Raw genomic sequence first — 16,332 nt, forward strand, 5'->3', positions numbered from 1 at the left:
CGAGGTGCTGACTGCTATTGGGGCGTTTCTGGACAAGGTCCAAATGAGAACTGCAGAGCAGCAGAAGTTATCCAACACTTCAGGACTGTTATGTTTCCCTTAGGATGTTTAAGAGTCAAGAACATGGCAGATGGGGCTCCCTGATCTATATAATGAATATATAATGAATAATGAATATTCATGGTGCCAACACTGCTGCATCGACCATATATTTTGTGTACAATATTTGTCACAGAAGAAACAGTTTTATGACTTAAACTAAGTAGTCACTGTGATCTGGCAGACCAGATAGGACTGAAGATAGCACAGCTCCAGGTTATTTTTTCTCATAGGACTCCTATTATTCAAGCATCTTTTTGTTTTCAGGGTTGTTTTACTGGTTGGAGTCTGGAAACATCATTTAGGACTTTAAATCTCACTGCAGTGACAAAGAGACAAGTGCAGTTCATGTGTCTTTCAATTTTGTTACACCTTCCTGGCCCCAATTCATCTGCCTACAGAATTTGATGCAGAATTTTACTGCACAGCTGCCATGCAATCAGTCTTCACCAGGAGTCTGGTACAGTGGATGGTTCTAAGGGCATGTGGTTGCATACTGTGGCTAGAGAGGAACCCGGGAATGGCTGTGGCAGATGTGCAAGAGATGTGCCAAGCAATTCCTTTGCCTTAACATGCAATTCCAGGTAGCACTCATTACTGGCTGACAGGTAAAGTCATCATTTCTCTTAACTGAAATGGCAGCAGAGATCAAGTTATTACTTTTAGTGAATCTGTCACAAAACCTGTCCTCGTGTTCAGTTCTGCACCTCGAGGTATCTGTGTAAGGCAACACAATTTGTAGCATACATCATGCATTACCATCTAGTCATTTTAGATGTTAAAAGAAATCAACAGGTATTACTGAAAAGAGGGTTGTACCTTCTGTATTTAATACCAAAAAACCACTTTCTTGCATTAGTCATTTCAGACTGACAAATTTCTAAAAATCAGAAAAGAAAAATATATATCCACACATTTGTTAAATAAGCAACAAAATATTATAAACAAAATTAAAATCAAAACAAAATAAAATCAAACAAAATAAAAGGGTCAAACTAATTATTTTACCTCATTAAAACATGCTCATGGTGAAAATTTATTTTACATATTTAAAATAGTACATTTAAAATTAGTTACATTACAGGTACAATGATGAACATTGCGACTATCCATTATATTGCACAACCTGACTTCATCGATGTGAGTTTGTTTCTTTTTTTTTTTTAAATAGTGCAAAATACTTTATACAGGAATGTACTTGGATGGGGGTCTTGCAAACAAAAAAATATATTACAAAAGTTACTGCAAACAGAAAAAAACCCCAAAACAAATTAAAAAAAAAAAAAAAGATACAAGCTGTACAAGGAAATTGCCATAGACAACAAAATCTCTCCTCCTTGAGAAGCAAACCTCGGTCCAACACAGAGCCTGGATTTTTGTGTTTGTTGTTTTTTTATCTAGATGCTGTTATAACCAATATATAGATTAGTAACTTAATACAACATAAATATAAGTCCAGTCCAAGCAGGTCCATGTTGGTGTAAAATGGTGTCACGTAAAGCATATCTTTAACCGTCTATGGTTTTATTTCTCTCCAAAGTATAAACAAAATCCCACAAAACGAAAATAAGCAAAACCCGAGCTATCCACCATGGCTGCCCGACGCTGCGGATTGACCACTCAGCTTGTTCCAATGGCACTGTCGATCAAAACCAGCGGGATTTCCCTACCTTTTGGGTTTATTTTTATTTATTTATTTTATTTTCCTCAAAAAATCCACATAGTGCTCCCAGCGAAGCCAATAGGGCACTTACTTGATGCTTCCATCGCTACTATCTGTAGTGGATTTAGGGAGGGGAGCCAAGATACTGCCAGGGATCCATCCTTCAGCGGCTGGAGAGTGGTCGTTTGCGGGCTGGTACACCAGGAACATGTTCTGCTGGTTGATAGCAAGGATCTGAACCACCTCTCCTTGATTCACACAGATCTCATCCTCCTTCAGTGCATAGTAATCTTTAATCACCACCATGGAAGAGGTCCCATTGCACCCTCCCAAATCAGTCTGCAAACGGACACAACACAAAGCGGTGAGCGGCTGGCGCGGAGGAACCTGCCCTTTCTGGCAGCGATCCCACTACTTCATGTCCAGCCTAACCAGACCAGGGAAAATGACACAAAACTGGAAGTTCACATTGGCAGAAAAGGATTTTAAAGATCTGAAAGGTGGCAGTAAGCTAATACAAACCAGTCTCCTATTTCACATCAGACTTCAAAGCTGCTAGCGACTGTGCCCCTGGGTGTTCTCATCTGCAGGGGTGTTACGGATCTGTGCTGAGCCAAACAGGGAGAAACACCAATGAAGCTGAGTGAATACTCACAGATAAAGATAGGTCAGATTGAAAGTGGCTTTGGTCAACCTCAGTCAGCAGCAAGGTCCAAACAGTTGGTGGCCACTGACTCTTTGGTGGTTTGTGTGCAGCACACATCTACCCAAATTATAAGCTTTAGCTGGCACCCTGTGAGCTGTTATGTGGGAAAAGGTCTAAGCTCTTTCCTACCACAGAGTTTTTCAGGAATGGGTGGTTAATGGATATTAGAGAAGCCTGAATATGACTTCTGCCAGTACTGCAAATGGATATCTAGTTCACCAGATCTGCAAGCACAGGGCCCTGAAAAACACAGAGATCAGTGCTCCAGGATCAGGCTCTGTCTCTGTTTCCCAGATGAAGTTCCATCCATGTGGATGCCAGGGCTTTTGCATGAGCTGTTTAATCCCAAATCACATGTAACCCCATTGCTTCAGTATGTTGATTCCTGTTGACCTGGTTAGCTGCTAATTAAAGCTAACAACATGGATCACCTGTGGTGTAAGAAATGGGCTGTGAGATCATGTTTTATTAGATGAGCTCAGTACCTTGCTTTGTTCATACTTGTCTCCGGGCTGTGAGTGCTCATACCCTGTGCTGCCATTGGAGGTAGATATCTTCAGGGGTGGGAGAGATGGGTTACGGCTTGTAGCCTTCAAAGGCTTCTCAGACCCTACTGGAATAGAAGAATGGGGCCTGGTGTTGGGCTGAGGGACCCTGCCAGCCTGGGGCCGCAGCACCGCCGAGCTGCTCTCCTTGCGTTGGTACTCGATGGGCGACTGCAGCGCTGCAAGAGAGGACAGGAGTCAGCCACGTGCTCCCAACAGCCTTGCCAGGGGCTGCAGAGGTGTTCAAACAGGTGGGGTGGTTCAAACAGAACAGATTCATATGCTGCAAACCAAACAGGAGCAGGAGATGCTGCCATGGAAGCACATGGAGCGCTCATGGCTAGACAGGACACAAGCACTTTACACTGTGCTGTGCGTGAACTGGACACAGCACTCCACGCTGATGTGAAGAACAGCTTCTCTAACCTACACAGAGAGGAGGCTAAAATGTTTGCCATTTACAGCATACATAACTGCATTCATTTGCTTTGAAATTGCACAAATTAATCACATCCTGTAGTCAAAATAAATGAAAGCCTGACTAAGAGGTGCACAGCACATTTGCAGTGAGTTTTGCTAGCATCAGGAAACACATGTCAAGACCTCTGAGTCCCATTTGCATATTCCCAAGAAAGTGTGACTAATAAATAGTCTTTGGATGTAATGCACTTCAACTTGGCTCTCAATGTGCTTTCTACATTAACTGCTTTGGTTCAAGGAAACTGCTGGGACTGGCCAGCAAGTAAGGAAGTATAGACGGCACCAAGACATTGATCCCAGCAGTCCAAACCTCTCCAGAAAACACCCAACAGGCCACACTAAACAGCTTCATAAGCCATAAAAAATAAAGTCTGCTTGTGAGAGTATATTTTATAGTCATGGAGAGAGCTTGCACTGGGAAATGGAAAAAAATCCACATCATAAAGAAATAAATAATTTGCTATGTTTGGAGGAGAAGGGATCAGGGCTGGGACTCACAGTGAGCAGATTTTCTGGGCTCAGGCTACCAGCCCCAGACCTATGGGCTTGTTTTTTTGCATGTCATGTGGCTTAAACAGATGATTTATAGTCAGTTAATACTGTGTACATGCACCAGACTAAACCTACTGGAATGCAGGGAGACTAGTCTAGCAAGAGGCAGACAGAGAACATAATGTCACAGCATCAGCCCCACCAGGGAACCACAACAGAAGGAATGTCTTTCTCAACAAAACGAAAAGGAAAGAAAAACAGAAAAGCTTAGCACCATACAGCACACTCTAGCACTCCCAGAGAAAGGCAGGACAACTCAGGAAATCACTTCATACTAAAGAACAAATGACTGGGAAAAAAAAAAATCAAGGAGGATGCCAGATCATCATTTTCTTCAAAAGGACACAGAGATAGATCTGTAGCAATCTGGAAGATTACTTTTCTCTAAAACCTGACCCTTATCACAAAAGCAGATCGTATATATGCCACAGTGACTGCCAGTTTCACTTGCTTACCTCAGCTACAGCTGGAAATGGTTTGGTCCTGCTGCAGACCAGCCACAGAGGGCAAGGAAGGCTGGGGAAAACTTTGACAATGATTTTGACAGTGACATTTTTCTACTGTATACAGTAAATAAGGCTGCAAGGTCATTAGCAGTAAGATCTGAATGGATACTTATCAATCAAACAATCTACTCGGTAGATTTAAAGTACTCGGTACTTTTAAAGGGTATTTAGTTGAGTGTCCATTTCTGACTACTAATTTCACCATGAACTATCACAGTGATGCCTGGCTTCCAGCCTCCTGTTAAACATCTGTCAGTATTCTTAGAAGCTACTGGCAAAAGTCAGTGTCCATCTACTTGCATGTTCTCCCTTTCTCTCCCAAATTCCCCCCACAAAACATGATTAAACAAAGGTACAGATGAATGGCATTTTCCTTATGAAACACGTCCAGCAGTGACAGCTTTTCTTTACAGCTTGCTTCCTAAAGAACAGTCACAACATCCCTTCATTTGATGAACAGCCTGTTTTCTCAAGCTTAGCAGCTTTTATTTTTCCATGGAAAAATAAGATAAACTTGAATATTACACTTTTATATTAATGAAGTTTAGATGCAAATCCCATGCTTTGTACATAGCCCCTACTCTTTAGGACTTCCCTGGTGAAGAGAGAAAAATCAGAAACAGCTAGGGCAAGAACTCAAGGGGAATAGTTTGTTATTAAGTTTATGCAGCATTGGCTCAGTGTGATTAATATGATTTTAAGGACAGAAAATGTCTGCTTAAATGAAATGCAAAGCTAAAAAACATATTTAAAGATTAGTCAGCCTCAATAAGATTACATTCTAAAAGCCACTTAAAATATTCTGGACTGGACAGGCTCTCCTGTATAATTTTCTTGGATCTTATTTACAGTTTTAAGGTAAATCCTTAAGCTTGTGTTTTAATAGAAATCTATTTTTACTTTTGCTTCAGAGATAGTGATGATTATGTTCCTAACCCATCAAATTGCTTGCTGTCCTCATAGAAGAAAGGCTATGGAGGGCTATGAAGATGCCTCAGCAGAAAAAGAGGCTCACAGGGCAGTAAGTTCTGTGAAGATAGAATACTTAAAAAATAAAAAGAACAAGCAAGAAAGATATTGAACGGACAGAAAAATCCCTTAGTGCCTGAGGAGCTCTCATAAGGCCTATAAAAAAAAAGTCTGTAGCTAACTGTTAGTGGAACTTATTTTTATTCTACTAATTCCTCAGTCAAAACCAACTGCACTGACATAAACCCATCAAGTTTTGGTACCAACTGGTCAAACTGGAAAACTTAAGACTCTTCATCTCACCAATGTATTTAAGGAATCATTTTACAATGGTTGTATGAGGTTGTTTCTATTCCAAGTCACAAAAACCTAGTATCAAGTTGTGGCATCATGGGTGAAATATATTTCCCTTCTCAGCTCAGCCATAGATTCTGAACTGTCACAAACAACTTCTGCATGTAACCCCTTCCCAGTTAACTTCTGAAAAGTAAAATTAAGCTGAATTAAAAATTTTAAAGCCTCCACATTGAAAAAAAGGGATCCTTTGCTTTGATGTGAACTGAAAGAGCCTCTTCCCATTTTGCAACAAAACTTTCACAAAACCAAATAACAAAGCCCTCCCCAAAAAAACCCAAAAACTAACATATTGTGCCAAGCCCAAACATCTTGATTCAAGCAAATATGTTTTATTATTGAACATGTATTAAGCCATTAACACTCTAATATAAGCTCCATAAAATAAGCTGATTTGAAATGAATAGTGCAAAGTAATCTTGGAGGCATCCAAAGCTACTCTGTTGCTTCCAAACAAACAAGATACTATTTTTAGATTCTTTCTCTAGTCCTGTTCCCTTCTCTTACCCTCATCCACTCAGAAGCAAGAGCAAGCTAAAACTGTTAACTGAATTTGATTCCTCTGTATTTTCAAATAACACACTTCTGTTGCTTGTGTGTGTGTCTGGTTTTTGAGAAGTTTTTTTTTTTTTGAAACACAGCTTTAGTTTGAAATATTATTTCAGATCGCCTCAAATCTATTTCTACAGCAAAGCTGGTACTTTGGAAAGGGCCCTTTTCATGCACATGGTTCCTAGGAGAAACAAGCCCTTGCCCTTGTTTCCTTCCTCTTTCCTTTGTGTATTTTTTAATTGAAAGCTGCTGCTGCCCTGCAGAGCTGGGACCTGTAGGGGGCTGCATAGTGAGGCAGCCTTCATCCCACCTCACATCCTCAGCTGTAGCACACATGTTGTCTAACAGGAGGCTCTTGGGGACAAACCTTGCTCTGAGTAACTGAGAGATGCTGTGTAGACACAGTGGCAACCTGGCTTCATCGTGATCTTGAGATGGCTTCAGATTTAAAACCTCGCGGTACAATCGAAAGCACCAGGTAACAGAGCTCTGCAAACCCCAGTACAAAAATACCACCAGCAAAAGCACCACCCACAGAGGGACCTGAGGAACATGAGTCCAACTGACACATGCAGAAGTGGCTCAATAATTTTCTCACAAAGGAAACAAGGACATAAAGATTCTAAATCCTATTTGGCATTACAGTTTGGGAAACAGAACAAAGACTGTGTACGTACCATTGAGGAAATCTCGTTGTGTGTCCAGGACCTGGTTGATGTCCTGTACCCAAGCTTGTTGAATTTCTGGATTAGCTGCCTGCAAAATGACTCTCTCTGATGTTTCCCGGCTCATTAGAGCAAACTTGCAGGGATCATTGTCCACATTTTCTTCAATGATAAGGTAGTTCATCTGAAAGAAGCCAAGATAAGCATTTTACAGGGAGCATGAGTTAACATTACACAAGAATCAAAACTGTTGTGAAATGTTCCTGAACACAAGTCCAATAACAAAATGTTAGATCATAATAATAAGAATTTGTCTCATCTAGATAGCCTCAGATAAATCTAAATCTTAAATATGATGCTTAATAAAGCTCTGACAGATGTACCAGACATCTACCCGCCTTGTCTTGAATTACAACTTCTATTTTAAGGAACACAGACCTGACTGATGTGCTTTAAATTTACTGAAACCCATAAATAGAGCAAAAATGTTCCTATTAATATGTTAATAAAGTATAATTCCTCCAATTTAAGTAATTGTTTATATTTCTTGTCCTCTGAAAAGAAAATCTTAGTCATTAGCACATTTTAAAAATGGAATGGACCGTGCACAGGGATATAATGAAAAAAAAGAGCAATTCTCCCACGATGCTCCAACAGATCTTATTTCTAGCAGATTAGAGTCCTCTGTGTGCAATCACTTCACTTGACTGCAGTCACAGATAGTCTTTCTGGGAATCACAGGGATGGGAATTTTGGCTGCTGTCCTCCTCCTTTGGGAGGCTTCTGCTTTAAGTGTACTCATAACTTTAGCTTTTCCTGAGATGTTTAGGGTAGTAAACAAGAAAAAGTTGGCATAGCCTCCCAAAAAAAACGAGAGAGAGAATGTCTTCATGTCAAAAGCAGATGGCTCTGAAGACTAAGGCAGTGTTGCCCCATCTCCAGCTGCTCTGAGTATCTGTCAAGGTATGAAGATCCACTCCACATCAGGATACTGTCCAGAACTCAAACTGCAAGATGGAATTAGCATCTTCCTTTGCTTCTGGGGGTCTCGATGAAGTTACAGTGACAAGCAGGAACTCCCCTGCCATGAGGACAAGGAAAGGACAAAGACACACAGGTGAGCCCAGACAGTGTTCTTGTTCCTGTTCTGAGCTCATTTTCCTCTGGTTGAGAGCCAAACTAATCCTGGTATGACTCCAGGTAAAAGACATGTACTGTCCCCTAACCTCCTGTCTCAGGGAGATGCATTCATCAAGGCTTCCACTCAGGTATTTTGAGAGCCTGAAAGGTATCCAGCTGAGAAATATCTGAGAAGGGATGTGCCATTTCTCAACACTAAGGACCTTATTGTGTAAAAGAGGGTTCTTTGCTAATGCAGGACAAGATGCTGAAGCTTCTGTCACAGTTTGAGTGTGACAGACCTTGGAGAACAACATCTGGGAGTCCCATCTCACTGGCAGACCAGAACAGCTGCACTTTGTGGCTGTGACAGAGGAAAGAAACAGGATCAGGTGGAGGCCCCACTGTGGGGTGAGGATGCTCAGAGCTCAGCGAGGCAGGGAATGGTCCTGCTCCACTGGGAGCCACAGCTCTTCTCTGTGGGAAACAGAGAAATGCAAAAGCAGTGGGAAGCTGAAGTGGAGGCTGGGAAGGAAGGTGTGAGAGCTGCTGGCACTCAGATTTCCATGCTGAGGTGGGGGAGACACACATGGAGCCACAGGGGCTCCCACACTTGCAGTAGACACTCAACAGGAGAACGAGCTGTTTGCCAAGTGGAAGAGAAGGGGCTGGAAAATTATCACATGAAAATTTTAAACTCAGGCAGTGGGAACAGCATTCCTTTCGTAGGCTGTATAACTAGAAAAGCAACTCATACCCTTGAGGCAAGCTAATTTTATTGACATTAGGAGAGATTTATTTTTCTCTCTTTATCTACAATATACAATTCAGGAATTGTTTCCTGCAGATAAAAGCCTCATTGTTATATATACAATAAACTGAAGTAAAAATGATTCATACTATTTCCATCTCCAATTTTAATAATGATTTAAATCAGCAAAAAGATAAAATCAAATCTGATCAACTAAATCAAGATGATTGTTTATTTGTACACTTTGGCTTTTCCCTTTATAGCCTATTATTTGGTTGTAAACCATAAAATACTCTGACTTGCAAATGGATATAGGCTTTTCAGTAAATGCTGCTGTTTCCATCAGCCAAGAAGAAGACCTCATTTCAGTAAATATGCTTTTTACTGTAAGTTTAGTTATATATGTTAATATGCATTATTTCAGCTGATAATGTTCTCTTCTATTTCATATTAATGCACCATTTAAAATTTAGAGCAAACACAATGCATTCTCCCATGTCTCTTAACCTGTATCTTTGAAAAGGAAATCAATGCCAGACTGGTTTCTCAGCTTTGAATGACCCAGAAATTCAAATGAATCAATGACTTTGCTCTTTCTGCAGGCACAGCAAAGGTTGCTTTTCCAGGAGATGTGCAGCACTTATGCACCTTCAATGACTATTTCACAGGTAAACTTTGCATTTTTTAAACAAAAAAGTATTTGTTTAACTAAATAATTAATAAAAATAAAATTTAATAATGCATAATTAAATAAATGTTTAAATAAAGCTGGTTACTTTCAGTTTTTACTTTTAACCTCGGCCCCACAATCTGGACAGATTATTTAAAACCAAAATTAATTTCTCAGAACTCCCTTTATAGTTTAGCTGGTTTTATAATTCCTCACAGCTGTATTTTTAGAATTATGTGCGGTTTTGTCTTTGAAACGTTCTTGCAACATCCGTATTTGTACTAAGAGCCCTCACCCAAATTAGGAAGAGTATTTCCAGAAATACCATGTAAAGGCTTAGTATTGACTTATAGTTTGGCCTAAAATGACTGTTTTGGATACTGTACCTTCATTTCTCTTTTATGATCATGCATAAAATCAACTATTGTAAACTTCCTTTGACTACTGCAGGTTTTGTAGCAATATTTGCTAATTCAGAGCTATGAATGATAGACGACCTGCCCTGGTTGTGCTCCTTGTAAAAACTACCCAATAAATTTAGACATCCAGTGGCTTATTTAGAGATGGTCCTAAACAGCTTCTGATCCTCTGAAAGGTAAACGCAAATGTTTGTTTGGTTTTTTTTTCATTGCTGTCCCCTGTTACAGGATGAACCTTACATGACCATCAAGCAGAATATGCTTCTCCCTCTGTGTTTCTTACCTTTATGCTTTTCTTGAACATGTAGCCTGGCGTTAGAGATCCTTTTCTAAGGAGTTCACTGAAGATAACTATTTGCTCAAAGAGAAACACCCTGCGCTCCTTGGGTCGAGACTGAACCCCGGAATCCTGCTCTGTCACGTAGAAGGTGTCCTGCTGCAGCAGCTTGCCTTGAGCTGTCAGTTTGCCCTGGGAAGCAGACAAGGCACCAGCATTACAAACCCTGGCCCACCGTGATCCCACAAGGTGATATGCTCTATTTCATGCAGCCCAAGTTTTGCAGGCAGCCCTTCATTCATGTGAGACGTATCCCCTCTAAGTCACCAAAGCAGCAATCCTGTGACCTCAGCTAAAGACAAACAACGTAGGTTCTCCTTGCTCTCATTGCCACTGTGTATATAAAACCAAAAGCAAGCAGTCCCAAGCAGACTGTTTTATACATTTAATTTCAAATCCTGTTCTCATTATGTTACTGTACTGCTCCAGCCAAGAGCTCTCCATCATGCCCTTAAGCCAGCAGTCACTGACCTCTGAATGTGCAAAGGCCAGGACCTACCTGTTTGCAGTGCATAAGACAGTAAGACAAATCTTAATTCATTTTGGATATAAGACCTCTCCCCAAAACCTACACTGGCTTAGTTACAAGCCACGGGCTGTACCCTGTGGGGTTGTAGCTCTCAAATTCCCTCCTGGATGTTGCTGAACTTGGCAGGAGCTGTTAACGTGGTAATGCAGGTGACCTTACTAACAGTCAGAGCAGGCTGGCTCATCACCTATTTTGCTCTGGTAATAGATAGAATAAGTCTCATTAAAGCTTGCAGAAGCTTTTACAGACCTCACATTTTGAAAAAACAACATGAATTGTCACACGTTTAGAGTGAGAGGTGTGTCACTCCCCCACCTTTGAAACCTCACCAAGCATGCAGCTCAGCACTGCAGAAGAACAAGCCCTAGATAAGTATGCGTAGATTGAAGAGACAATCACAGAAAGAGAAAATAATTTTCCTTGCCTAGTTATTATTATAAGAAGAATGCAAATGCATACCTCAAAGCCTTGGAGGCGACCCAGGTTCATCATGTCATTGCAACGTTTTGGTACAAGGCACATTAATTCAACTGCTTTCTGTTGAGGAAAAGGGATGTTGCATTATTACAGGAGAACCAGAGGGTTCCTGAAAGCACAGTTTCAAACAATGAAGTTCAATAGCACTATTGCTGGAGTGACTCATGGCAAGGCCCTCATGAATAGATAACTAAAAGAGGATGGTGCAGGACTGAAATGCAGGATTGCGCCATCATCTTTGAGTTCTGATTTAAGCTAAGAGAAATACCACATTTAGAACAGCAGCAAGACCTTCAGCTATTGTCAAAGGAATACTGGGGTTTTCATTTCTCCACACAAAGTCCCATTAGCCCTATTGTCCAGGGCAGGAAAATGTACCTGTATCTCGGAGCACTCCAGACCAGCTTTTTCACTGTACCTCAGGAAGTCCTGGAGAAAGCAGAAAGGTTTGCATTAAGGCACTTCAGAAAAGAACAAAAGGCACCAGTTTGAAAAGGAAAAAGCATATTCAGCATGTGATTTTCTGAGAAGAAACTTGCTAATATTAATAAATTCATTTTCAGAGGTTGCTGAATGTCCTGACCACTTTAGAAATATGGAAGAGGGGTGTGGATGATTGTTGAGAAGATCACAGAAAAAACCAAAAAGCTGGGGTTAGACCTTGGGAATGCTTATAAGCCACAAGACCACACACACACACACACACACACACAAAGACTTTTCCTTTTGGCATTTTGGGGAACACACTGCTGTGCCTTTGCTAGTGTGCAATTCCCAAACCTGGGCTGATGGCAGCCTGCTGGGGTATAGCTCAAAAAAGAGGAGAAACCAGCTCAGAGCCCAGTGCTGCTGGAGATTATAGGATGGGTTCAGACATAACTGATTTTAGATATTGGCTTCAGACCCCTTGTGATGAATTTTCAAGAGTGCTGAGCAATTATCATTATGGATAAGCATAAACCAGAGTGGTCAGGCTCCTTGGGAAAAAAATTGTGGTGAGCTCCTGAAATTTTAAGGTGACAGAATATTCTGAAAATAAGTTTCTTCAGCTAATTTCCAGACAGATATTTAGAAATGGAGGCTACAGCATTTACTAGAAGCATGCCATTCAGCACCTAAGACAGACTTTAGCAATACACTTCTGTATCTTTGTTCCAATTTAAAAAATAATAAATTGAAAGTTTACTCTGAAATTTCAGAGGAAGAAAATCCCTATTTGAAATGTACCCATCTATAGAAAAATTCCAAAAGAAAGTTAAAAAAAAAAAATCTGTTTACTATCCTAAATTACAAACCACTTACACAGATGTGGCCTCTGTCACTGGACATTTTCACAGGCCTCTGTCACTGCATGTCCTGAGAGCAGACCCCTCTTTCCTCTTAATTTGATTAATTTATTCCTCAATTAAGTCTAAGGCTGATTTAAAATAACAACATCTAATGCAACATGCAGACTAGAGTTTAACCCAAACTGTATTTTTTCACCCACCTTGAGAAGAAGCTGGTATTTAGTTATTCTTTGAATGGGTTTAATCAGAAAGTCACTGATGGTCAGCCGCTGGCTGATTTCCTGCTGAACCTCCTAAAAAATGAGGATTAAAAACAGTTGCAAACAATCACAGAGTAAGACAGACAACATGATAAAACGTCTCAGCACAGACTTATTTCCACAGAAAGTTGGTCTGTTCTTAATCTTTTGTTTGCAAGAGGGAATTTCTGAGGATTTAAAGATCTGGCATATCCTATTTAGGCAAGGCCTGGGTAGGAGTGAGGGAGCTGGAAGGCATTGGGAAGCACAGGGTCCCTCCCTCTCCAAGCTGAGCGAGCAGCCCTGCAGAGGCTGAGGGTCACTCTTCCCACTGCACTGGGGATTAGCTCACAAGTGAGTCCTGCAGAACAGGCCTCCTGCTCTGGAGGCCTTCCTTTCAATCTTTCCCTTGTTAAACAAGCTTCTTTCACATTACTGTTGAAATGTGTCTCGTCCCAAAGACTTCTTGAAATGGACAGAGTTACTGGGGATTTATGAGAGGCACCACCCAGCTCCAACAGCTTTTACCTCTTCCTGTTGTTTGTACACTACTGATTTGAAAGTCTAGTTTTACTTGGAACAGAAACTAGTGCATTTGTGGTACCCTGAGGGCCACACACAGTTAGTACTGAATTAAATGTTTATTAGAAATTCACAATATGAGAATTTGAAAGCAATTAAACATTAACACTTTCTCCGTACGGCAGAGACCGCAGCACCACATGCTGTATCAATATTTTCAGGAGTTTGTTTTAGGCAAACCTGCAGGTTACTGAACAGTCTCCTTGACCTGGACTCACAGCTGGAAGCAGTAATAATGTATAATGAGCCGTGCTTACCTCAAAGTACGTCTCATACTCAGCTACTATATACTCAGACCGGGGCTTGTTTTGGCAATACACCACGTACATGTGCAATCGCCGCTCCTGTGAAGGCAAGAGGCACAGCAGCCACGTGAGATACTGGCTACCCTTCTGTTATTAAAAGGTGGCAGAAAGTCCCTATGATATTCTGCTTGGTCTTCCTGATTTTTGGTTTAATCAAAGATTTAGTTCGCTAAAGCAGGAAAGAGAATTGGTAACTGGTTCTGTTCTCCACATCTGCCCTTAGGCAAGGGCAGCTTTCTGGGCTGTGGCCTGTGAGAGATGTTATACCCACACTGACAGGTCTGAAATTTCCTCTAGAGTTATACTTTGGCTAACATCACATGAACATGTAAATTGTAGCAGTTGGCAAGACCCTGCCATTATTGTATTTTGGCAGATGTCCTTGACCACATCAATCTTGTCCCCCAAGTAAGTTGTCTGCAAGAAGACAATGATTAATGTCTTGGTGCAATCCAGCTGCCAAGCTGAAAATGTGTATCTATAGGGAAACTTTATGTTTAAATTCAGTTTAGACATGTAGAAGTATCAAGTCAACACAAACAGGTGTTTTTGTGAAGGAGCCATCACACCCTAAAAGACAATTGTACTAGACACAGGAAACAAAATTCAAAAAACTTACATGCTTAATAAAAAGCTGTGCTAAACGCTCAGGTTCTTGAAGACATTTTTCCAGTTCAGCCAGGAAAAAGCTAAAAGAAAGGATAAGAATACTTCAGAACATTTCTTTAGGTCATCCCAGCAGCAAACTAGTCATCCTTCAGATGTAAAAGTGGCATTTTAGCTGTGGTATTCAATAAAGAATGAAAAGGTAAGCTTGGCTTCAGCCCTTAATGGTGGGATTTCTAAATCATTAGATGAGAGCTGTGAAATGTGGTGGTCTTGTATTGCAAACTGCTTGATCTTTTTTACTATGACAGTGATTTCAATTTTCAGAAAGTGCTGATCACTATCTAATTGCAAGAGGTGTTTTCCTTCACTGAGAACTCCCAAAGTAAAACCCTCCCAATATACCAAAATGCTTGTAAAAACTCAATTTCTGAAAACTCCAGCTTTACCAGGAGTTCTCAGCTGCATGAGCAGATCTGGAGTACTGGTCAATGTGAAAGAGATTGCTGTATGTTACTACCTGAATAAATGAATCAACATGTTTTGCTGGTGGAGTTACAGTATGATCTGTTTGTCACTGGTTTTAATTTCATAATAAATCACAATTTCTAATTCATAATAGTCACAGTAACTTATAAACACCATTTCCATCTTGACTTGCAGCTTCATGAGGGAGGTCATTCATTCTAGCTCAAATGACCTTATCAAGAATATTCTGGGATACCTAAAAGTGAGATGAAAACTTCAGAAACACTTCTAGATTTTTCTGTCTGGTAGACAAATCCAGACAATAATCCTGTAGACAATTTTCTTCCTTTTCATTTCAGGATTTCAGTCTCAAATGCCTCCACAGATTTGCAGCAGTAGCCAGATTTTGTGAGAGGACTTGCTTGCAATGATCTGATCCCAAGAAATCCCAGAACCTCTAAAAATGATGCAAATTGGACAGATGTCCCAATTAAAAATCTCCATTGCTACCATTAGATGCAGCTGCTTCCATAACCCAATCCTCTATAAATGCTACATTCATCTGCATTTAAATAGACTTCTTGACCCAGATATACAGAACTAAAAATAGGAAATCTTTCAAATTGTGTTACAGAAAACTCCTATCCTCACACATGATCAAGGAATGGCACTGGTAAAACCACTCAATTTTCTGCTATCAACCTAACATAACATGAAGCTTTCTCTGACATTTTTTAGTTTGTGCTCACAAGGTCATTTTCAGAACATAAGGACAAGCCCAGGACATGAGATAAGCACCTATGGGACACATGGCAGCAGGGATACTCTGCTTCCTGGGTGAGGGAGATGTCCAGAGCTGAAGGAACCTCCAGCCCAGTGATCCTTGTTCAAGTCTGTACATGCATGCTCAAATTTTAGTTAGTTGGAACTGCAGAGTATTTCTGAGTGGCAGGGTTGAAATGATGACCATATTGTCCATAAACAAGACATTGTTCACAAAGTTACAGGGGAAATGACCCAGGGTTTGTGTTTCCAGCAGCTTTTCAAAATCTCTTTCTGTAACTAAGATTTTCAAGGAATGGAGCTCCTAACTCAGGGGCAAAAGCATCAACTTGGCCAAAGCATGCCAGGGCTTTCAGGTAAGAAGCACCTTGAAGCAATTTGCATTTTTTCACCCTTCTAGACAAATATCACTGGTATGGTCAGCCTTTGTGATCCAATCAGCTGCATGTGAAGATGTTGCTGAGACACAGGAAGGAAACCATGACTTTCCAGACTGCTACTACCCATCAGTAGGATGCACTGAGGCTCCAGCTGTGACCCAAGAAACTCAATTGTGGCAGCTCCAGTAGCTTTTCTGAAGATCCAGGGAATACCCCACAAGCAGCAGCTCTCTGACAGTGATGCTGGGGGTGCTTATGAGCAGTAGCTCAGGAGCTGTGGATGGACC

The 16,332-nt window shown here is 40.8% G+C and overlaps 1 protein-coding gene across 5 annotated transcripts in view; it reads right to left on the bottom strand.

Annotated features, from left to right (window-relative positions):
* KALRN (kalirin RhoGEF kinase) overlaps positions 1-16,332 on the bottom strand; it is a 473,821-nt gene that overhangs the window by 25,912 nt on the left and 431,577 nt on the right. For 2 of the 5 annotated variants that reach the window (XM_058840639.1, XM_058840640.1), the window contains 9 exons: positions 14,428-14,497; positions 13,761-13,847; positions 12,883-12,975; positions 11,772-11,822; positions 11,376-11,453; positions 10,334-10,519; positions 7,104-7,275; positions 2,954-3,192; positions 778-2,101 (listed from right to left, as the gene is read on the bottom strand). In XM_058840639.1, the coding sequence (XP_058696622.1) occupies positions 1,850-2,101; positions 2,954-3,192; positions 7,104-7,275; positions 10,334-10,519; positions 11,376-11,453; positions 11,772-11,822; positions 12,883-12,975; positions 13,761-13,847; positions 14,428-14,497 (1,228 nt within the window). In that variant the 3' untranslated portion in view covers positions 778-1,849. Of the gene's footprint in view, positions 1-776; positions 2,102-2,953; positions 3,193-7,103; positions 7,276-10,333; positions 10,520-11,375; positions 11,454-11,771; positions 11,823-12,882; positions 12,976-13,760; positions 13,848-14,427; positions 14,498-16,332 lie in introns of those variants that run through there. The other 3 variants (XM_058840643.1, XM_058840637.1, XM_058840642.1) reach the window with 3 other exon arrangements.

Source organism: Poecile atricapillus, chromosome 5 (assembly GCF_030490865.1).
Source record: "Poecile atricapillus isolate bPoeAtr1 chromosome 5, bPoeAtr1.hap1, whole genome shotgun sequence".
Lineage (NCBI taxonomy): Eukaryota > Metazoa > Chordata > Aves > Passeriformes > Paridae > Poecile > Poecile atricapillus.